This window comes from Erinaceus europaeus, chromosome 6 (assembly GCF_950295315.1).
Source record: "Erinaceus europaeus chromosome 6, mEriEur2.1, whole genome shotgun sequence".
In the NCBI taxonomy this organism is placed as follows: Eukaryota; Metazoa; Chordata; class Mammalia; order Eulipotyphla; family Erinaceidae; genus Erinaceus; species Erinaceus europaeus.
Genome location: NC_080167.1, coordinates 49,875,788 through 49,899,250, shown reverse-complemented (window position 1 = coordinate 49,899,250; position 23,463 = coordinate 49,875,788). Strand labels below are relative to the sequence as shown.

The window sequence follows — 23,463 nt, the reverse complement described above, 5'->3', positions numbered from 1 at the left end:
GAGACAGGAAGAGAGAGACTGGAGCACTGCACAGCTCTGGTATGTGGCAGTACTGGAGATTGAACCTGTTGTCTCTAGGACCTCAGATATGAAGGTCTTGTACAGTTCTTTGCATTTCCTGTATAAAAGCGGTGTTGCTTTTAAATGTATAGAACTAAAGTGAGTGTTGAAATAACAGTTGTTTAGAAATGTGGAGATGTACAATGGTGGTACACAGGACTTGCATAAAATAGGCTCCAGGTTCAATCCACTAGTAACCAGCACTGAGTGGTGCTCTGGTTTTTAAAAAACAAAATGAAGCAAAAATGTCAGCTACCTCACCATCCTTGAGGTAGTGTTCATGATGGCTGGTCATCACCCTTTTTATAATCATACATTTTCTTGAAATTATTCAGGCTCCCATTCTTATCAAATTGACTGTGAAAGATGGAGGCGGATAGATTTTTCATCAAGTCATTTTACTGGAAAATGTTCCTAAGGGAGGAATAGATTCTCTGTCTCTAGGAACTTTTACACACACTGTAGAGCTAGAATTCATTAAGAAACAGTCTGTCTTAATGTTTGGGAGGTGGGAGGGTGGGGATACAGAATTTACATTGTAATCTTACAATTGTGTAGTCTGCTATTAATCATAGGTTTAAAAAACGAGAATAATGTAGGTTAAAAAAAAGTCTTTCCCAAAGTTTATAAAGTGGTGCTTCCATCGGTGTGTGTTCCTCATGTCTTGAAGGGACATAGTTTCACTTTATGGAAACAGATGCTTGGGCTGTAGGGCAGCAGGTTAAGCACAGGTGGCGCAAAGCGCAAGGACCAGCATAAGGAAACAGATGCTTTGTGGAGAGAAATGGACTCCAGAGATATCTGGACAATTTAGTTAAACAAAGAAAAGTAAACTTCTTTGGTCTGTAAGACAACTTAAAACACTAAGAAGTTCAAACACATTGTGAATATGCAAGAAAGGTCTCTATAACATATAGTATTTTCCTTGGATTAATTTTTAAATATACTTTCTTCATTTTAATGAAAGATATAAAGAAAAGTCACAGTTACCAGAATACTATGCAGCTCTGGCTTGTGGTGTTGCTGGGGATTGAACCTGGGACCTTGGAGCTTAAGACATTTAAGTCTTTTGAATAACCACTATGCTATCACGCCAGCCCAGGGTTAATTATTTTAAATATTTATTAATATATTTGAAAGTAACATGGGCCCCAGGTTGGACAGTACTAGTGTGGAGAAGTTATAAACCCATTGAGTATACTTTCTGTTTTTGCTGTCAGGGTTATTGCTAGGGCTCGGTGCTTGCACTATGAATTCACTGCTCCTGGAGTCCATTTTTTCCCATTTTGTTGCCCTTGTTATTGTTGGATAGGACAGAAAAATCGGAAGAGTAGGGGAAGACAGAAAGAAGGAGAGAAAGATAAACCACTGCAGACCTGCATCACCGCTTGTGAAATGACACCCTACACACACACACACACACACACACACACACACACACACACACACACACACGGGGGTGGGGGGGAGAACCTGGGGACTCAAACCAGGTTCCTTACACTGGTCCTTGTGCTTCATGCCATGTGTGCTTAACCCACTGTGTTACCGCCTGGCCCCCTGAGTATACATTTTAAATGGATTTTGTGGAGTATCTGAAAAGAACCTGAGAATAAAAATAGATTTAATTTCCTTGGGTTAGACACACCAAATTAATGTTAATTTACTATTTGCAGTTAGTTAGCTCCTAGAAGTCTTATATTGTGTCATCAACTGGGATAAAATATAGTTTTTGATAATGCAAAATTATAATTTTGGAATTACAAACTAATGAAATTTTTAGAACAGACCTGAAGACTATTAAAATCTCATGAATATGTGACTAGTAAAACAAAATGATCCCAATTTCTTGGTTGCCTTCTTATCTTTGTAGAATTTCTTTTTGATATATAAATGATGATTTTTAATGTAGTGTAGTCCCATTTATCGAATCTTGTTTATTTCCCTTGCCAGTGGGTTTGAGTCTCCAAATACATCTTTCATATGGATGTCCCAAGGTTTTCTGCTGTGTATATTATAGGTTTAGGTCTAATGTCCAGGTTTTGTAGAATTGATTTGTAAAACCATCTGGTCCAGGACGTTTATTCTTGGGAAGGTTTTTGATAACTATTTCAATTTCATTGGCTGTGATAGGCCTGTTCATTATATAGTTCCCTTTCTTCCAGTCTTCTTGGTTGACTGATCCTCTGAGCATTAAGTAATGTCCATCCCTATCATTTTAAATTTTATTTATTTTAGTCTATCATGTCAGACATGAGAATAGCTGTTCCTGCCCCTTTTTGTGGGTACATTAGCTTGTATGGTAGTTTTCCATCCTTTCACTTTGAGTCTGTGTTTCTCTTGTTGAGTTAGGTGGGTTTCCTGTAGACAGCATATTGTTGGGTTGTGTTTTCTGATCCATCTTCCTACTCTGTGCCTTTTAATAGGTGAATTCAGGCCATTGACATGCATTGATATCAAAGATTGAAGATATTTTAACACCATTCTTGTAGAGTTTTAGAGTGTTCTGATATATGGCATACTTATATCTGACCATTTATAGGTTTATAGGAGACCTTTCAGAACTTCTTTCAGGGCAGGCTTGGTGATAGTTGATTCCTTCAACTGTTGCTTGTCTCAGAAGGTTTTTATGCCTCCATCTAGTCTGAATGAGTCTATCAGGATACAGTAGTCTTGGTTGAAAGCCTTTCTCATTAAGTACTCTATAGGTATCTTGCCATTCTCTTCTGGCCTGTAGTGTTTGTGTGGAGAAGTCTGCTGCTCATCTTATGGGTTTTCCTCTGTAGGTGACTCTTTTTTTTTTTCTCTTGCAGCCTTCAGGATCCTTTCTTTATCCTTATTCCTTTCCACTAAATATGATGTGTCTTGGTGTCTTTAAGTCTGGGTTATTTCTGTTTGGGACCCTCTGGGCTTCTTGAATCTTTATGTCTTTGGTGTTCTGTAGACTAGAGAAGTTCTCAGCTATTATGGCCTGAAGAATGCTTTCTTCCTCTCCCTCTCTTTCTTCCTCTGGTAAGACAATAATGCTTACATTATTTCTTTTGAAGTCATCCCATATGTCTCTGTTGTTGTTTTCAGTATCTCTTAATCTCCTTTTGAGATCTCTTCTTTTTTAGTTGTCTGTAATTCATCGTTGATCTTGTTAATTCTGTCTTCAGCCTCATTTATTCTATTCTCTCTTCCCTCTACTGTTTTCTGGAGTTCGTCTATTTTGTTACTGTGTTCTGACACAGTTTTAGCTTGTTCAGCTATTTGTGTTCTTAACTCAGCTATTTCAGCTTTCAGCTAAGAACCTTGAAACAATTAGTGTTTTCTTCCATAGTCTCATTTGTTGTTTCTGTATTTCTGATTCTTTAAAACACCTTACTCACTCCTGTGATTAATTCCTTAGCAAGTGTTGGATGTTGACCTCATTATTTTGTGGTTCAAACTCTGGGCTTTTAGCTGGACTCTTGTCCTGGTTCATTTCTCCAATATTTCTTCTTGTTGGTTTAACCATTCTATATAGTATGTTATCAGGTCTCTCTCTCAGTACTTTTCAAATTACTGATCACTCTTGCCTGGATTGACTTGTGTCTAAGTAAGGTACTTAAAGAGTTCACAGTTGTGGAAATTAACAGTTGTTTCATTATTATTTCAATCCCTGAGTAGGAGCACAAAGGCTGTTAAAAGCCTCTTTTGTTCTTTTTCTTCCCTCAAGGGATACTTATACTCTGGTAGTGGGTATGACATGGTAGCACAGATCACAAAAACGTGGGAAATTTATGATCGTGTAAACCAATGTTACCTCAAAAAAAAAAAAAAAGAAAACCAAAGAGATAGCGAAAAGAAAAAAAAGACAAAAGCAGTAGTGACCTATAAAATTTGTTCACCTAAGATTTTGCCCAGGACTTTAATAGAAAAGATAATTCTGAGAAATGGTTTATTTATTGTTTTAATTCATAAATATCCTAGCTTCTTTCTTCTGTTTTCCCCAAGCTATTGGAGATCTTTGCAAAAAGTAACTAGACTGGTGGTTGGGTGGTAGAGCAGCGGGTTAAGCGCATGTGACACGAAGCGCAAGGACCGGCATAAGGATCTCAGTTCAAGTCCCCCTCTCTTCACCCGCCGGGGAGTTGCTTCACAAGCAGTGAAGCAAGTCTGCAGGTGTCTTATCTTTCTCTCTGCCTCTCTGTCTTCCCCTCCCCTCTCTATTTCTCTGTGTCCTATCCAACAACAACGACATCAACAACAACAATCATAGTAACTACAACAATAAAACAGGGGCAACAAAAGGGAAATTAATTAATAAACAATTTTTTAATTACCCTAATTATTTAAAAAATAATAATAAATGTTGGTATGCTTCTAATTTTGCTTCTAAAAACCCCTTTTGTTTCATTTGTTTAATCCCCCTTGCTTAACACTGTATTCTATTTACATAAACCACTGTTAACTAAGCACCACCCTCCCTCCAGAGCATTGGTGGTTCAGTGGTAGAATTCTTGCCTGCTCTGCCCCCTCTCCTTGTCACACCCTGATTTTCACCAATCTCTTTTTGCTCCACCCTCTCTATGTCACATCCTGTTTACACCCTACTTGGCAAGTATATATATAAGGACAGGATTGTGATTAGAGTTTAGTTCAGTTTAGATGGCTTAGATTGTGTTGCGTTCCACATGAATAAAGACTGATCTGCGTGCCACTCAGCCATGAGTCCCTGGTCGTTTGTCTCCCGTCAGTGAAGCTCAGTCCGGCAAATAACTAGACTACAGTACAAATTTCATTGCCTAAAACTTATGCACAATTATTTCTTTGGTGGAAAGGAAAAATAGTTTGGTAATAACTAGAGTTTTGTTGTTATTAATAGCTAAAAATAAAAGGAATACATTACCTTTTAAAATACAGAATTGGGTGGGCTGGGGAGACAGCATAATGGTTGTGCAAAATGCTTTCATGTCTGAGGATCTGAAGTCCCAGGTTCAATCCCTAGCACCACCATATAAATTAGAACTGAGCAGTGCTCTAGTTTCTCTTTCCCCCTCCCTCCTTCTTCTCCTTTTTCCCTTCTTCTCTTTCCCCTCTTCTCCTTCCTCCTCCTCCTCTTGATCGCTGTCTTCTTCCATCGATTTTTCCTTCCTCTTTTCTCTCTCCCCATCCCTCTCCCTACTCCTCCTCCTTCTCTCTCCATCCATCCATTCATTCCTCCCCCCTTTCCTCCTCCCCTTCTTCCTTTTTCTTCCTTTCACCCCCCCCCCCATTAAAGTAAACTATTAAACTAATAACAGTGCCAGGTACATAGTAAGGGCCCAAATAAATAGGGAATTGGGGCCAGACTGTGATGTACTTGGTAGAGCACATAATTTACCATATGTAAGGATCTGTCTTCAAGCCCCCTATCCCCATCTTCAGGAGAGAAGTGTGATGGGCATTCCTTCAGGTGTCTCTCCTTAACTCTATCTTCCTCTTCCTTCTCTATTTCTTTATTTAAAAAGAAGGCTTCCAAGAGCAATGGACTTGTGTGGGCTCCAAATGTCAGCAATAACCCTGGTGGCAAATTAATAAAAGAATAAATAAATACAATAATAATAATGGCCAAAATAAAATAAAGAATTGTTGTTGACACTACTTATGATGCATTGTTCTTGTGTTTCTATTCTAGGCTTCTTTGTCCATGGTTTTCCTAAACTCTTGAGGTTTCAAGAACATCATGAAAAAATACTGAATAAATTTCTGTCCAAGCTTAAGCAGCACTTGGTAGGTAGATGTGACACTCACTTATTCCCACCTGTACCATGAGTAAAGTTAGAAGAATTAACTGCACTCTTTAATTCCAACCATTTTATTGATTTATAGTGTTGTCTGTTTCATTTACTATACAGTTATAGTTCCCAGTTGTTTTAAGAACATTGGATTTGTGACATCTAATGTTGATGAACTATTATGGCTGATTATGTATGTAAATAATACATTTTTAAGCTGTGTAATTTCTCAGTAGTTTTTCATGTTTTATTTTTGCACCAAAATTATTTTAAGAGTAGAGTCAAACACATTTTCAGTGAGCCATGTATGTGTTCTTAAATAGTAGTGTAATAAAACAAAAATAGCTTCACTACAATATAGAAAGAAAATCAAAATGTTGTATTGCTATCCTGTCATTAGAAGGATTTATTCTTAAGGTGATATACAGGGAGTCGGCTGGTGGTGCAGCAGGTTAAGCGCATGTGGTGCAAAGTGTAAGGACTGGCGAAAGGATCTCAGTTCGAGCCCCCAGCTCCCCACCTGTAGGGGAATTGCTTCACAGGTGGTGAAGCAGGTCTGCAGGTGTCTTTCTCTCCCCCTCTTTGCCTTTCCCTCCTCTCTCCATTTCTTTCTGTCCTATCCAACAACATCAGTAACAACAACAGTAAGAACTACAACAATAAAGCAAGGGCAACAAAAGGGAATAAATATTTTTAAAAAGATGATATACAAAGTGAAAGTGAGGGAGAAGGACAAAGGAGTAAGAAGAGGAAAACTAGAATTCTTCAGCAGGAAAATGATTGGTGATGAAATGGTCTTGCATTTTGCTTTGCCTGAAACCTCGTATGGCCTCATTAACATTTAGTATTGTGTTGTCATATTTTGTTTGCTACAACCCAGAAATTGTGAAGTCTTTGTTTTTTCAGGATTCTCAAGAAATCTACACAAGTTTTTACACAATGAAATGGTTTTTTCAATGTTTCCTCGATCGAGTAAGTATTTACTTATGAAGCCCAGTTGTAAAATTGTAACTATTAGATGAAGACAAGCTGTTTATCTTATTTCTGTTCTGTTTTTAATTATAGACTCCCTTTACACTAAACCTCAGAATATGGGATATCTACATCTTTGAAGGAGAGCGAGTTCTCACTGCTATGTCTTACACAATCTTAAAATTACACAAAAGTAAGAAATTACTTACAGATTTCACAAAAATCTAGCTTTGTTTTAACTCTGACTTCTCATTTACCATCCAACATTTAACTGAATTTTCTTCTAGTAGTGAATTAGAAATATTCTTGAACATTGGTGAAGAAATGATCTTCAATGGGTGATTTACTTTTATTGTTTCTTAGTACTCAGTGCAAAAGCCCTCGATTCTCATCTTGTTTTCATGCTTACCAGTAGAACAATACAGTGTGCTGCTTTCAGTAGCAGTATGATTTGTTTCCAATCAGATTCCCTATTACTTTTCTGATGAACCTTAAGTTTTTAGTAGGATAAGAGAGAGAACAAAGTAAATGGGCCACTATGATAATGGGACTAGAGTAGACATTTTCCATTTTCCACTTTAGTTTCCTTCATTCAGTAAAAAAGCATCTATTTCCCAGCTAAATTCAGAGATGGATACATCCAACTCTATCTCTCTGCTTCCTGCCTGTGATCTATGGGCAAGTGCATCCATGTCTATAGCTACCAAAACCCATCACAGTTACTTTGTATCGTACTGTATCATTAGACCAGATAAGCCATGGGAAACACCCATCTTCTGCTAGTTTCTTGGAAGACAGAGCTTAAGGTCTTAAATGAAGTTCCCTTACCCTCCACCAAAAACTTAAAAACCTGTAGGCACCTTAAACCAATAGTCTCCTAAAACTTTTGTTTTTTGCCTCCAGGGTTATTGCTGGGACTTGGTGTCAGCACCATGAATCCACTGCTCCTGGAAGCCATTCCCCGCCCCCCCTTTTGTTGCACTTGTTACCATAGCCCCTTTGTGGTTATTATTGTTGTTGAGGTCATTCATTGCTGGATAGGACAGAGAGAAATGAAGAGAGGTGGGGAAGACAGAGAGGGAGAGAAAGATTGACACCTGCAGACCTGCTTCACTGCCTGTGAAGCAACTCCCCTGCAGGTGGGGAGCCGGGGGCTCTAACCGGGATCCTTATGCCAGTCCTTGCGCTTTGCACCACATGCACTCAACCCGCTGCACTACCGCCCGAGCCCCCTCTCCTAAAACTTTTTTTTTAAGTTCTTTATTCCCTTTTGTTGCCCTTGTTGTTTTTTATTGTTGTGGTTGTTGTTGTAGTTGTTACTGATGTCGTCGTTGTTGGATAGGACAGAGAGAAATGGAGAGAGATGGGGAAGAAGACAGAGAGGGGGAGAGAAAGACACCTGCAGACCTGCTTCACCGCTTGTGAAGCGATTTCCCTGCAGGTGGGGAGCCCGGGGCTGGAACCCAGATCCTTACACCAGTCCTTGAGCTCACATAGACTTAACCCGCTGTGCTACCGCCTGACTCCGTCTCCTAAAACTTTTAAGTTAAAAGTTGTAACTTTTTTTTTCCCCCTCTGCTGATTTTTACAATCAGCAGACAGGCCCGTTCCGTACTGATAGCTCATTTGAGGAGCGCGCTGCTTTGCCATGAACACAACCCTGGTTGAAGCCTGGCCCCCATCACAGTGAAGGAATGTCTAGCATTTGATGTTGTGGTCTTTTTCTCTGCCTCTCTACCTCTCTGTCCTTATCTTTGAAGACAAAATGAGAGGCGTTGTTGCTGGAGGATTGGCTCACAGTAGTTTTAAATGGTAGAAAATTAGAAGCAAATTAAATGCCCAACGTTAAAAGAGTAATTAAGTGGAGTCCATAGTGGAGTTCAGTGCAGTGCACACAGTGCATGTGATGGATGCATATAGTCATGGAGAAGAAAGGTGTAAAAGTATATTTGTTGAAGTGAGAGGTATCAGTGTTACACATTTTGAGTGGGAAAAAATGAGGTGAATAGTATGGAAAATATACTTAATTTATGTAAATTAATATGTATCTCCTAAAAGGACAGTGAACTCTTAGCTGATTTTTTGCTTTCTGCTACGTATCTGTAATTTGAATTTTTCAGTAAACTTGATGTCATAATTAGAAATATAAATAAAACTAATAATACAGATTTTTAAAAATTCCAGTTCACTAAAAACATAGAATCTTTATCTCTGGCAGTTGGAGCTCTATACCAATAAAGCAAAAAACACATGTAATCCTGCATGGTCTTTCTGTGCTTGTCACCTCTAAGAAGTTCTCGCTTCTGGTTAATCTTAATGCCTGAATATGGTTATTCTTAAACCAGTGAGATTGTATTTACTCACTCTGCTTTGCCAAGAGTAGTACCTGCTTTTCTTTCTTGAATGCCTTCAGACTAGAAAACTTTCTTGACTTGATTGTGTTTTAGTGATATTCACAATGCCTTGTATACACTTTACCTGTGCCCTTCTTTATAAAGTACTACTCCAGAATTGAATATATTATTTCTTAATCAGAGTAGCTGTTGACATAGCATGTTTTTTCCTTTTATCATTTCTTAGAACATCTAATGAGATTGTCTATGGAAGAGCTTGTAGAGTTTCTTCAGGAGACCTTGGCAAAGGACTTTTTCTTTGAAGATGACTTTGTAATAGAGCAACTGCAGATTTCTATGACAGAACTAAAGCGGGCGAAATTAGACCTTCCAGAACCTGGTAAGAAATATCCAAACACACTATATATACTTATTTTTAAAATTAATTTCATAGTGGTTTACAAAATTATACAATACTAGGGGCATAATTCTACACCAAAATAAATACTTTCTATCTGAATTATAATCAGGATTAGAAGACAGTGTAATTAACCTGAGCCAGTTCTGTTTTAAAACATAAACTGGTGAAGACATACTAAACCCCTAGTAGATTAAGTGTATCATCCCTACTTGAATTTATTAAGTTTGATTGATAGGCAATCTATTTCAACAAGAATAGTAGTGGTGTTTTTTAATTATTATTATTTTAAAAAGGAGACATTAACAAAACCGTAGGATAGGAAGGGTACAACTCCACACAATTCCCACCACCAGGTCTCTATAGCCCATCCCCTCCCCTGACAGCTTTCCCATTCTTTATCCCTCTGGGAGTATGGACCCAAGGTCATTGTGGATTGCACAAGGTGGAAGGTCTGGCTTCTGTAATTGCTTCCCCTCTGAACATGGGCGTTGACAGGTCGATCCATACTCCCAGCCTGCCTCTCTCTTTCCCTAGTGGGGTGGGTCTCTGGGGAAGTGGAGCCCCAGGACACACTGGTGGCATCCGGAACCTGGTGGCTGAAAAGAGAGTTAACATACAAAGCCAAACAAATTGTTGAACAATCATGGACCTAAAGGCTGGAATAGTGCAGATGAAGTGTTTGGGGGGGGGGGTACTCACTGCAGACTATTGTGTACTTTTGCTTTCAGGCATATATTTTGTCCTAATTTATGGTATACGTGTGAACATATGCTCTGTCTCAGGGGACCTGGTCTATATCTAGGTTTTGGGACTTTGTTAGGAAGTGAACCACCTGGAATGGAATTAGAGAATACTATGAAAGGAAAGGTCTCACCTGAGTAAGGAAACTGAAAGGTTGTCATTCCACACCTGAAGTCTCTGGACACAGTCTGAAGTGAAGCATGCTGAGGTGGCACTCGTTGCATTGATTAGGTTGTGATTGGCAGATGCAGTATTATTTGATATGAATTGAGAGAAGCATGCAAGAAAGTGCGCCCCACCCTAAGGTTCCAGGACTGGGGGAAATATAGGCTCTATAGTGTAAATGTGAGGTTACTGCTGTCTTAGGGTTCAAGAAGACAATGGATAGTTATTGTGATCATCACATTATTTGGTAATTGAGTTAACTTTGAAAAGTCCCTTTCTTAGGATTTGCTGTATAATACCCAACATCTTGTATATAGCTGTCCCACCGGTTACTTCTGTTCTCCCTGTTCTAGGCTTTTGAGAGACTCAACATATCAAAGACTCAGCCTATGTATTAAAAAGACTCAGTCTGTGTTTTAAAAAGTTTGAGACATACAATTTTTCCACTCATATTAATAGTGATTTATATGACTACAATTTAATAGGAGTGTACGTAGACACCATTCCCACCAACAAAAGACTGTGTCCCCTCCTACCCACCCACCCCCCGCTGCCCTCCTCCACCACCCCAGGAAGCCAAATGTCCACCCTCCCCTCACCACAGGGTTTTTACTTTGGTGCCCTACTCTAGATTTAGTCAGATCCTGCTTTTAGTTTCCCTTTCTGTTCTTCTTTCTCAACTTCTGTTGATAAGTGGGATCATCCCATACTCATCTTTATCTTTCTGATTTAGCTGACTTAACATAATTCCTTCTAGCTCCATCCAAGATGGGTCAGAGAAGGTGGGTTCATTGTTCTTAATAGCTGCATAGTAGTCCATTGTGTATATATACCACAGCGTTCTCAGCCACTCATCTGTTGTTGGTTGGGCACCTGGGTTGCTTCCAGGTTTTAGCTATTATGAATTGTGCTGCTATTGGTGTACACATATCTTTTTGGTTGGGTGTTACGGAGTCTTTGGGGTATATCCCCAGGAGAGGAATTACTGGGTCATATGAGAGGTCCATATCTAGCCTTGTGAGAGTTCTCCAGACTGCTCTCCAGAGAGGCTGAACCAATTTACATTCCCACCAGCAGTGCAGAAGGGTTCCTCTGTCCCCACAGCCTCTCCAGCATTTGTTGCTGCTGTCCTTTTTGATGTATGCCATTCTCACAGGAGTGAGGTGGTATCTCAGTGTTGTCTTTATTTGCATTTCTCTGACAATCAGTGACCTGGAGCAGTTTTTCATATGTTTGTTAGCCTTTTGGATCTCCTCTGAAGTGAATGTTTGTTCATATCCTCTGCCCATTTTTGGATGGAGTCATTTGCTTTTTTGGTGCTAAGTTTGTTGAGCTCTTTGTATATTTTGGTTATTAGTCTCTTGTCTTGTATGGCATGTGAAGATCTCCCATTCTGTGAGGGGTCTCTTTGTTTGTGTGATGGTTTCTTTGGCTGTCTGTGCAGAAGCTTTTCAATTTGATGTAGTCCCATTGGTTTGTTTCTGCTTTAGTCTTCCTTGCAATTGGGTTTGTTTCATCAAAGATGTCCTTGAGGTTTAGGTGGGAAAGTGTTCCACCAATGTTTTCCTCTAAGTATTTGATAGTTTCTGGTCTAACATTCAGGTAGTAGATTTTTGTTTCTGGTGAGATAAGGTGGTTCAATTTTATTCTTCTGCATGTTTCAACCCAGTTTTCCCAGCACCATTTATTGAAGAGAGCCTCCTTCCTCCATTTAATACTTTAGGCCCCCTTATCAAAGATTAGCTGTCCATAGGTGTGGGGGTAGTAGTGGTGCTTTAAGCTAACATAACTACCAGCACTTTTTACTTTCATCATTTCACTTTATGAGCCTCTAAGCAGTAACAGACAAGTCAAAGTGTCCCGCTTTGTAGAACAGGAAAATGAATCCTAAAGCTTAAATATGAAGCCACAGAAATGGCAGATAGAACTACTGACATTAGCTTTCATGCTTTCTGACCAAGCACCCAGGACTCTATGTTATGTTGCAGTACACTGAAGTGAGGAACATATTTTTCACTTCCTATTTGAAAACATCGTCCATTGTCTCCACTTAGGTTCTCTGGTGGGTGCTGTGGTTGAGGGTTAGCAACTGGAAGTAAAGGCCTGCTTTTTACTCTCATGGTGGACAGTAGAGGCAAAGTGTGAGACCAAGGGAGTAAGCAGAGAAAACAGGTAGTGTTAGAACTGGACCCAAGCTAAACTGAAGGTCAAGGGAAAACAGAAAACTGTCAGGAGGTCAGAGTGGGGATAACTTTGAACCTTTCTGATTGGGTATTGTTAGTAGTATGGTTTCATGAGGAAAGGGTACTTTGGGCCCTTCTCCTTATTGCAGTGTATGGGTGTGTGAGGGAATAGTGAATGGTGTGGAAGGGGGAGGCCTGGGGAAGAGTTGGGTTTAGCATTTCCCTGTTACTGTTCTTCTTCTAGCGTTTGCCCTTCTTCCGTAGCCAGTCAACAGCGTCAGGTTGAGCCTGATGTAAAGTTTCGAGACCTCCTTTGAATCTGGAGAGGTGGCAGTCGTTGACTATGTGGGTTACTGTTACTGTGATACACTCCAACACACGTCTTCTGGATATGTCCATATGGAATGGTAGACAGAAATGCATTCATGGATAGTCTATACTTTTATCCCTTTGGTAAAAATTGTGATTCTTTTTTCTTAGTTACTTAATTGCAAGGGGTTGAGTCAGTGTTTCTCCAAGGTTTGCTCTAGGTCATCAGAATTCACTAGAAAACAAAGCATCACAGCAATAATTGAATGTGGGCAAAGGCCTTGTGAAACCTTCACCTTTGCTAAGTGAGGCCAGGCCTCTCTTGTTCAGAATAATAATGTCCATTTACTTCTCATTCTTTCCTAAAGCAGTGAATATATTTGGAACAGCAATTACCAGCTATAGACTTGCTAGTTCAACTTTTATTTTAAAGTATCTTCCCTACTTAAAAAAAAAAAAAAGCTTAAACGGAGTTTAGTAAACGACCCATTTAGAGAAGAAAAATGTATAAACTATTTCCAAACCCGTTAGTGGAATGGAGAGACTTAGGCTCTAAACAGCTGCTGATATCTACTGATGATTTACAGTGTACCACATAGAGATTTTATTCCAAAGACTAACTCTAGGAAAAAATACTTGTCCTCTTGTTACCCACAAGGAAATTTAGTAGTAGTAGCAGTTTGTTAGATCCTTTTACTAGGAAATAGTAGAGCAGGGATGGCTTATAGTGAGACAGGGTCATAATGGGAGAAGAATAAATCACAGTAGAAATGTTGGCTCCACTCTGCTCTGGTGGCTAAGATAGAGTGTGATGAGGTGATAAACTTCAGCTCTCCATCTCTCCCTTCTCCCTGTGCATCATCTATGAATGCTTCAGTTGAAATAAAGGAGGATGTGTATAAAGAATTGGACCAACTCAAATGGATTCTCCCATATCCTACTGACTAATGAGCCTTAGACAGAAACAACCCTTTGTTGTCAGCACTCAGCTGTACAGATGAACCCATAGGCAGAGGTCTTTGTCATCAGGAAAGTCATTCTGGCTAGAAAGCCTGTGTTGACCCACTGTAACTGTCAGTTTGGGCCCCTTTTACAATTTATGACCTGCATAAAAGAACTGAGAGAACATTTTTCTCAGAATAATTCAGAGTGCCCTTTTAATATCTACCTTTTTGGGTAACAGAAAATAGGAAGCTGAAGGAAGGTTTTTTTGTGTGTTTGCTTTTTAAGAAAATATTTTTGTCACTTCTGGCCCTGCTACATGTCCTTTTTTTCCCCTAGGGAAATTTTTTGTTTGTCTGTTTGCTTATGGACCAACACTATGTCCACACATCCTGGAGTCCTGTGTTCTTTTCATTGTTTCTTATCTAGAATGGTCATAATTCTTTTATTAAATGGCATCTATTTAATTTGAAACAGTGTTTATGTCCATTTTGCCATGAGTACTATTAATAGTAGCTAACAGGAAACTTAGGCTACAAGGTTAGGTTCCTGCCCAAGGTCAGTAATGTGTCTGGGAAGTGACTGGCCTGACAGTCACACAAACACTGAACACATATAGGCTGTCTGCCTTTCTTTCTTTCTCTCCCCCCCCCCCTTCCTTCACCAGAGCTTTACTGGGGCCTGAACCTGCATGATTTCACTGCTCCTTTTCTGGTTTTCCTTCTTCTAATTTTTTCCCTTGCACGTGGTAAAATGTGCACTCTACCAGGCAATGCACCTTCCAATCCCTTGAATGTTATGTGACCTTCAACTATGATCTTAGCTGACCTGAATAATTGCTCTTTTGCTCTATCACCATCTACTGCTTCACCTAGTACTTTGATGTCAAGGAGAAACTTTCCTCCTTAAACCTTATAAACCTGCTTGCTTCCATCTTTTCTTCTGAAGCTTCCTCACTATTGCAACCATTGCAAAATCGAAGAGTTGGGACTTGGCTGTGGAGTAGGCTTTGACCTAAGAGATCTGTCCTTCTGACAAGACCACTGTAACTTTCTCCATTTCAGCAATAAGGCTGTTTTCTCTTATCACATAGCACTTTTCAGTGTTCACTGGAATAACACATTGAATTTCTGTTGCTTCCACAACTTAGCTAAGGGCCCCAGAGGCCCAGCTCTCAGCTTGTCTCAACTTTCTTCATGCCTCCCTTATTAAACGGAATTGTTTTTTCGCTTGGAGGGTTATTAGTTGGCTTGATTCCAATATTGTGCCTAAGGGAACAGAGGGGGAGAGAGACCCAGAGGAGATCACCTGCAGTGCAGCAGCCACAGTACACACATCTGTTAAGCTGACCATATTAATGTGAGCACAGTTTCTGGTGCCACCAGAACAATTGCAGTAGTGACCTCAAAGCTCTACAGTCTCAGATCACCACGACTGATAGCTGTGCTCACATGCTGCTGGGAGTGGCGCCTGCAGATACACTCCATGCAGTGTTGCTGGAGACCTTTGGTTCCTGAAAACCACAGCTGTCTTCACAGTACAGTGAAGACAGTACCTGAAGAATTTTTAGATAATACAGCTCTGCTGTCTATGGAAGTTTACATGAGGCAGCCTTTTGAGTGTATACACAATAATTTTATTATGCATTAGTTAAAAAAGTAAACTGAAAAATAAATAAATAAGTAAACTGAAGGAACCTCTGTTCTACAAGTTTAATCTAGTGGGGGGAAAGTCAAGCCTATGAGCCTAACTACAGTATCTTTTAAATGCTTTCTTGGCTATATCTTAAGAAGCAGACTTTTTCTTTTGATTATCTTGTTGAGAGCTATGATATCATTTATATATTGTTTTGGCTAATGTGACATTAAGCAAAAAGAAAACCATTTCACTTTTCAGATGCAAATCTTAAATCAATAATTACGTGGCACTATTTTGCAGCTCATTTGGCCTTAGTAAGTGATCTGGAAAGGAACGGGACGCCTCCCAGAGCGGCACCTGCCGTTGCTTACTAATGCTGACTAGCGCAGTCACAGTGTATCTGTTGTTACTAAGACTTAAAGATAGAACTCCGTTTGCAAGAAAGAGCAGTTAGAGCACTTTACCGTCTTTTGTCGGGTGCAAATGCTTTTCATACTTTTTGAGGCATGAGTCTTGTAGTTATGTGTGGTCTCCACTGGGTGGTGGCAGAGACCTGAACAAGAACCAGGCTGGACAGAATTGAAGGGGTTTACTGAGATACTCTCCTTTAGGTGGCTATGATTTTTTCTTTTAAAAATATTGACTGATTTTTATGAGAGAGTTAGAGAGAGGTACCAGAGCCTTATTATATGTAGTGCTAGGGAGGAAACTCATGTAAGTCCTATATTCAAATGTCCCCTGCCAAATCCCAGGGGACTGGCTTTTTTTTTTTTTTTTCTTTCTCCTTCCCTGCAGCATAGGGCCTTATATACGCACGATTCTCCTGTTCCTTAACCAGCCATTTCATCCTAAAGGAAACAACCTACATCATCATTTATGAAACTTTGGTCTCTAATTTTCTCTTATGAAATAAATATCAAAACAATGGCAACACTGAATTAGTAGCACACACAGTTTATTTCAGCTTGATAATTCTGATTCTGACAGCTTAACCACATTTTTAGTGTGGCCTTATTGGGGGTAGGGTTGGGGGAGGGTTTCTGGGGCTCACACATATACATCTTCACTCCTCCAGGATGACTTTTTTCATATTTAAATGGGGGAGAGGCTTGGGTCAGAGAGAGACTACAACCACTGGAGCTTCCCAGAGACCATGGTAACTCCCATGTGATACTGGAGATTGAACCCAGGCCTATCATATGACAATGCAGGCAACCTGCCCAGTGAACTCTCCCCAGCTCCAGCTTAATTATTTAAAAAGACTATTGTTTCTTTATCATTATCTGCCTCCTCTCCAAATACATGTTTTTAGTATCTTTTTAAAATTGAAAAGTGTGAGTAAATAACAGATTTATTCTCACCAAGACTGTGAGTTATACCCTAACAAAAGCTGTGTCCATGGCTGGCAAAATAGCTCACTTGAATATGTATTTCCTAGCTGTGTGACCTGCCCAGGTTTGAATCCAGCCCCACTGCATTGACAGAAGCTCCAGTGCTGTGGTGTGCATGTGCATGTGAGTGTGCGTGTGTCTGTTTGTCTAAAACAAAAGCTGTTACTCACTGTTCAAGATTAACACACAGAACCTAGCATGGTGCAGGGCAATTTCAGCAGTGTGTTTATGAGCTGGACGGGAGGGGTATTTGGAGCTTATTTTAAGTAAGAATGTATTATTTAGTAATAACAGGAGAAATCTAAAACTGTAGGCTCTTTATAGTGAAATGATTTTTATTTCAAGATGATGCTAATTAAAGACTTACATTGCAATAGATTGTTAGCTAAATGACCAGTTCATTGTACCTTTTTAAAAGTCCTCATTAACATTCTGACGTTCTCTATCTGAAAGTAAAAATCATCTATTCTGAGATTTTTTTTTATCAGGAAGTTGTACTGTGGACAGTACCCAAGATGATAATAACAAGCTATTTGGGGACAATTTTGAGATCCAAATGGGTTGTCAGTTGACTTTTAAATTTGTGTTTCCTTGTGAGTTGGGTGGTAGCGTAGCTGGTTAAGCACACATGGCGCAAAGCACAAGAACTGGCATAAGGATCCCGTTCGAGCCCCCAGCTCCCCAACTGCAGGGGAGTCGCTTCACAGCTGGTGAAGCAGGTTTGCAGGTGTCTTTCTTTCACCCTCGTTGTCTTCCCCATTTCTCTCTGTCCTATCTAACAACGACGACATCAATAACACCAACAATTCTACAACAACAATAAGAAGAAAAAAAAGGGCAACAAAGGGGAAAATAAAAAATATATATATATATTTTTAAATTTGTGTTTCCTACTTGAAGTTGGTAGGAAAAGTTTTTCTGAGGTCTCAATGCCATTTTAGTTGAGGTAGACAAAAATGAAGCTAATGTAATAGTGATATTAAGCTACTTGACAATAGGCTTGATTTAGGAACAGAAATGAAAATATGTCATTCTTTTAAAAGTATTCAGTGATATATCTTAACAAAATGTAAGGATCCTGTGTTAGATGCTTGTCTGAACCATACTCACCTCATCTTGTCTTGTAAGACTTTCTGTTCAGATGTATCTGTGTCAGACTCTCTAGAAAATGCTTCTGAACTACTAGCACCTCACAGTGGGTGTTTACATGTCTGCACGTGTGTAGTGCCCATCTGATAGCCACACAGCTATTCGTGATGCAGGTCTTATGTCTAGCACTAATCACTCATTGTTACTCCACATCTCCCTAGGAAAAGAGGATGAATTTCCTAAGAAACCTCTTGGACAACTTCCTCCTGAGTCTCAGTGGGCTGCCATCAGTCACCTGAGCAACGGACAGCGAAGTGTGGGTAAGCAAAGTCCCCACATCAGTAGCAGAAGAGAGAGTGGCTCATCACCTCACAAGAAGCAGGAGACTTCCCCTCACCACCCCAGCAGACTTGGTACCCCTGAAAGAGCAAGGCAGTCTAGACAAAAGTCGGATGAGGAGAACAAGATGCTGAAAGAAGAGGCAGATAGTCCAAGAAAACTCACTTCTGGCCCTCAGGACAGTGCCATGCAATACAACCATGCAGCTGCTAACCAGAACAGTAATGCCACCTCCAATGTCAAGAAGGAATTTGTGCCCAAATGGAACAAACCATCTGATGTGTCAGCTTCTGAGAAAAAAGCCAAATACCCTGCCGAAGGCAAAACTAGATTGACACACCCTCCACTGGCAGTCACCATCTCTAACGCCAGTGATGCTCGACTGGCCAATGGGAGGCAGAAGATCATCTGGGATGCTGACGAGGGGAAGCGGGGCTCCAATGCCTCCCAGTACGACAATGTGCCTGAACAGGAGAATGGGGCTTCTGTGGAGGAGGTGCTCGAAAGGGCATACTCTCAGAGCCCAAGGAATCTTGTTTACCCTCATAGTCCCCGAAGGCCCATGGAACCAAGTTCAAGTCCATCCAGAGCACCCACCAAGTTTACATTCAAAGGACAGCCCTCTAGCTACTCTCGATACCCTTATCAGCTTGAGGGTGAGGATCATGGGGTAGCACACCCTCCTTCCTACAGCAATCCTCCCACTTACCTCAGCAGCTCTCCCAAACACCTCCCGATGCCCAACAGCAGCTTTGTGTCCCCACATTTTAGCCAGGGGACACAAGTGCATCCTTCTCGGAGACCTCCTGGGTCCACTTCCTCCATTGATGTTTCTCCCAAGAAATCTTACAACCGCCCAGCCCCCCTGGTGCTCCCGTCTAATCGAATAGAAGTTCTTCCTGTAGACACTGGTGCTGGGGGCTATTCCAGCAGAGCAGGGTCACCAAAGAATGGGAGACTGCTCATCCCACCAGTGGACTATCTGCCGGACAGCCGCAAGTGGTCAGAAGTGAGTTACACATACAGACCCGAGATGCACGGGCAAGCGGATACACCCAGCGGCCACCTCAGCAATTTACCAAAATACCCAGCCTTCCAACACGGGCCCTACCAGGACCACGACCTGCCCACAGTGTCTGTGGACAGTCCAGTGCGATATAGAACTTCACCTGCTCGAGCAGATGGTGGGCCCTCTGGGTTCCAGTATGCAGGACCCTCACCGCCATCCTATCACTACAGAAACCGGGATGGACTCCCTGTCCAAGAGTCAGTGTTGCTGTGAGGCTGCACCTCTGCTTGCTGCAGACAAGCAAACGGACACCCCCTGAGACCGACATGCTATGTTTATAAATTGCCAAAGCAGTATTTTATAATATTGTCCAAAACTCGCACAATTCTGATGTATTCTAGTAATAAGAATCTCTAAGCGTTTCCACCCCCATGTAGATGCTGCTTTATGATGAGCATTTTAAATTGCATCATCAGGGACCCCCGTGAAAAAGGAATGAATGTGGAGACTTAGCAATAGCAGTTAAGGACGCACAAAGTAGTAACTCAGTATGCAGATCTAGTCCTCATCTCTTTCCCCAAAACCCAGTTTTGCTCTTTTCATCCATTAAATTTTGAGTGATGTTACAAAGCACTGAAAATCTATCAAATGAGATTTTTGAAACAGTATGTAATCTGTCTTTTCATAGCTATGATAGGCAGTTACGCATATACATTTGAACACAGAACTGAAGAAATGTCTTAAAAATAACTTTTAATCTAGATTCATGGAATAATTTATTCTCTTTTTTTAACTTGTCTCTCAGTTGATTCCCCCCCCCATGTTTTTTTGTCTAGACCTTAAGCTGACGTACGTTTGCCCTACTGAATTAATTCAGTATCTCATAGAATGCTCATCATTATTCAAATGCTGCATTTTCTTCCAGTCTAGACCATTAAAGACATTGGAGAAAAGGCCAACCACTTAATGGTGCTTAAAAAACCAGGGCAGTTAAAGTAATTTGTGTCCACGGGCAGCCTCCACGTGCTCCTCACTGTATGTGCGCACTGAGCTCGGTTTGGCTGCACCAGGACCCACTGCTCTGGTCTGACTTCTGCAAAGCTCGGAGCATAATGTTTCCCTCACAGGAAATGCTGCAACTCAACTCCCTGTGGGCTCTGGGGACTCACAATCCAGTGCTCAGGGGCAGCAGGATGCTCCCATAGAAACTCACTTGAATGCAGCATTAACAGTATGGTTCTTTCTTCTACCCTCCAGACCTCCCCCCATGACCAGATAGTTAATCATTCACATGACCATTTTTCTGGCACTTTCTTTACAGAATGTAGTCACTGGGTTTTGCTGCACTCAGGCCATTAACTTACCCTGGTGTGAAACTGTAAAAACTAATCCTGTTTATTAAGAGGAACCTATGGCTTGGTTTTAAAAATAAATAGTGTGACACTGACACTCATAGATATTTTTTTCTTTTTCAATGAAAAAAAAATCAGGTTCAGGGTAGGAAATTAACACCACCTTTAAAAATGTCCCATTAACACTACAGTTACTAAAAACATTGACAAAGTGTGGGGCACTCCAAGAAAGTATCCTCTGTGTTTAATTGGAGAATTTATTTTTAAAATGACTTTACTCACATTTGAGTATCAGAGCTGCAAAAGCTGAAACTGATGGATCTTGTCACAAGTTGGGGCTTTAAGCTTTCAAGGTACAGAAGTATGTCTAAAAAAAGCAAATAACATTTGTTTAGCTAGTGAATGTGACAATATTGTATGTATATAATGAGTCTAATGTAATTTTAATCAACTTGGTAATGATGTTATTAAATGGCAAAACAGATGCAGTGTATTAGCAGCTAAGCACTACACTGGAGCTCCAGTGAACCGCTGGTTCTTGATTCAGATCATGTGGAAGCTTAGTAATAAGTGTGTATAGAGATGTAGCTAGGGATAGTAATTCCAGTTTCTAAACCATGATTCTGTGACTTGTGAGAAACCAAGCTGTACGATTTAGTGTATGATAGCAGCACCTGAGCTGCTCCAAAATACAGACATATATATATCTCTCAACAGTGGGAAATACTGTAGATTTATATATAGATATATAGATATATATATGCGAAATATATATACACACTATTTTCTTATGTCATCTCTGACATTTTTATCTGTATACAATTTTGATGTGATTGTTTTTAACATGTTAAAAGGCATAAGTATGTTTTGTTTTTGTCTGTGCTTCTTTCTTGTGGCAAAAGTGTCATAACTCTGAGGCTGTCTCCTAGTGCTTGCTTACGCGGCTTTGTATGTCTCACTCTTCTGTGTTAGCTGCTTGGTTAATTTCCAGTGGCTCTATGTGTAGACCACCGTCTTCTCTTTACTTTATTTGCCATTATCAATAGCAATAAGATGCTTCCCACCTTCTCCTTTTTAGAATGTAGTGATCTGTGTTAGTGTTTCAAGTAGCAAAGTTTAATTTGAAGTTATTTTACTCTTTCAGGTTTATCTTTTAATAAAAGGTAAATGATGGAATAATGATAAAAGATGAAGTACTGTTGATAAAGTGGGTTAAAAATATGAAAAGCATGTTTGGTAAGAAATTCCGTGGTGTGGAGACCAATTTTACTCTGTAACTACCATGTACATAGTCTGAATATTTTACTGTCTTTAAGTCTTATGGCAGTTTGGCCTAACACACTAAGTACTTTGGTATCATTTAAAAAACTATATTGAAAAGTTAAACCGGACTCAAAGATATTTAAAACTTGAATTTTTTTCAAATGATTGTATTTTTATAGGATTACTTTAAAAAAAGATATCAAAGTATTGTAGAAGAGGGGAAAAAAAAAAAAAAACTACCCTTCTAGGTTCTCCAGCTTGTCCTTCCTGTGAATTGGGCTGACAGAAGAGAGTAGTAAGAGAAAAACAGGCATTGGGGCCAGGTGGTGGCGTACCTGGTTGAGTGCTCATGTTACAGTGCTCAAGGACCCAGGCTCAAGCCTCTGTCCCCATGTTCAGGGGGAAAGTAGGGTTGTAGGTATCTCTCTGTCTCTCTCCCTCTCTGCCTCCCCCCCCCCTTAATTTCTGGCTGTTTCTATCCAATAAATAAAGAAAGGTAATTTTAAAAAGAGAAAAATCAGAAGTTTATTAATATGCATACTGGGCAGAAAGGAGTGCCCAGGAGAGCATGAGGGTGGGGGAGAGGTGGAAGGTAAGGGCAGAACGGGGGAGGGGGGCATCTATGAACCTAACTTAGCAGGGGAAGTGAGGGGAGAAGGACTATTTATGGAAGAGCAGAAGGTTCTTGGAAAATGAGAGAAGATGGGAGATGGGATGGTTTGTGAGGAAGTCTGGATGTGGAGCCAGAGGAAAGACTAGAGTTGCCTGGGGAAAGGATTTAGGACATGAGTTATTTGGGGAAGAATTGCTTTTTGGCAGGTATGAGATTCCAAGAACTCAGTTCTTCAATTCAAAGACACTCTTCTGCCAAAGTGGCTTGTTTTATATCCTGGTCCCTTTCAGCAAACATCAGTGTTAACCATGTTTCATAGAAGAGAGAAGAGATAAAGCAAGTAGGACATGTCTGGAGTAGAAACATTGAAGTTTACAGAGATGATGTTTTGTTTTTGTTTTGTTTTTTATTGTATAAAGGTTCTAATGCCAAATTCTGTGCCATTCTCAGTCATCTTAAAGAAACAGTGCCTAGTCAATGCTTTGCTGATACCTCTTCATCTTCATGACTAGAGAAAAACAAACTCCCCGCAATAGGGAGCTTACTCCCAGACAACCTACAGGTTAGACTTCTAAAACTATTGCTGCTTTCAATGGCCTTTTAGTCTTTTTTTTTCCCCCAAGTATGTGTTTGACCATGGGTAAATTAAGAGTATGGTTTGGGTGGGGGATATGTTTGTTGTGTTTTAATGGTTCTTTAATGGAATTCAATTGTCCATCTGTAATATGGACTATAAATGTTTATTAGCCAGGTGGTTTTAATAACTCAAGATATTAGAAATTAAAAGAATCCCTTTTTCTATGTTATAAATTGTCCTTTCAGGATTTGCCGTTACCCATAAATCTAAGCACAGCTACCACCATTTTTATAGAGAAGAACACTAAGAAACAAAGGAGCACATTTCA

General features: G+C 40.1%; 1 protein-coding gene across 6 annotated transcripts in view; it reads left to right on the top strand.

The window, feature by feature from the left end:
• USP6NL (USP6 N-terminal like) overlaps positions 1-21,869 on the top strand; it is a 181,635-nt gene extending 159,766 nt beyond the window's left edge. For all 6 annotated transcript variants that reach the window (XM_060192149.1, XM_060192146.1, XM_060192150.1 and 3 more), the window contains 5 exons: positions 5,699-5,793; positions 6,705-6,770; positions 6,864-6,963; positions 9,351-9,503; positions 18,204-21,869. In XM_060192149.1, the coding sequence (XP_060048132.1) occupies positions 5,699-5,793; positions 6,705-6,770; positions 6,864-6,963; positions 9,351-9,503; positions 18,204-19,603 (1,814 nt within the window). In that variant the 3' untranslated portion in view covers positions 19,604-21,869. The remainder of the gene's footprint in view (positions 1-5,698; positions 5,794-6,704; positions 6,771-6,863; positions 6,964-9,350; positions 9,504-18,203) is intronic.
• The last annotated feature ends 1,594 nt before the right edge of the window (positions 21,870-23,463 follow it).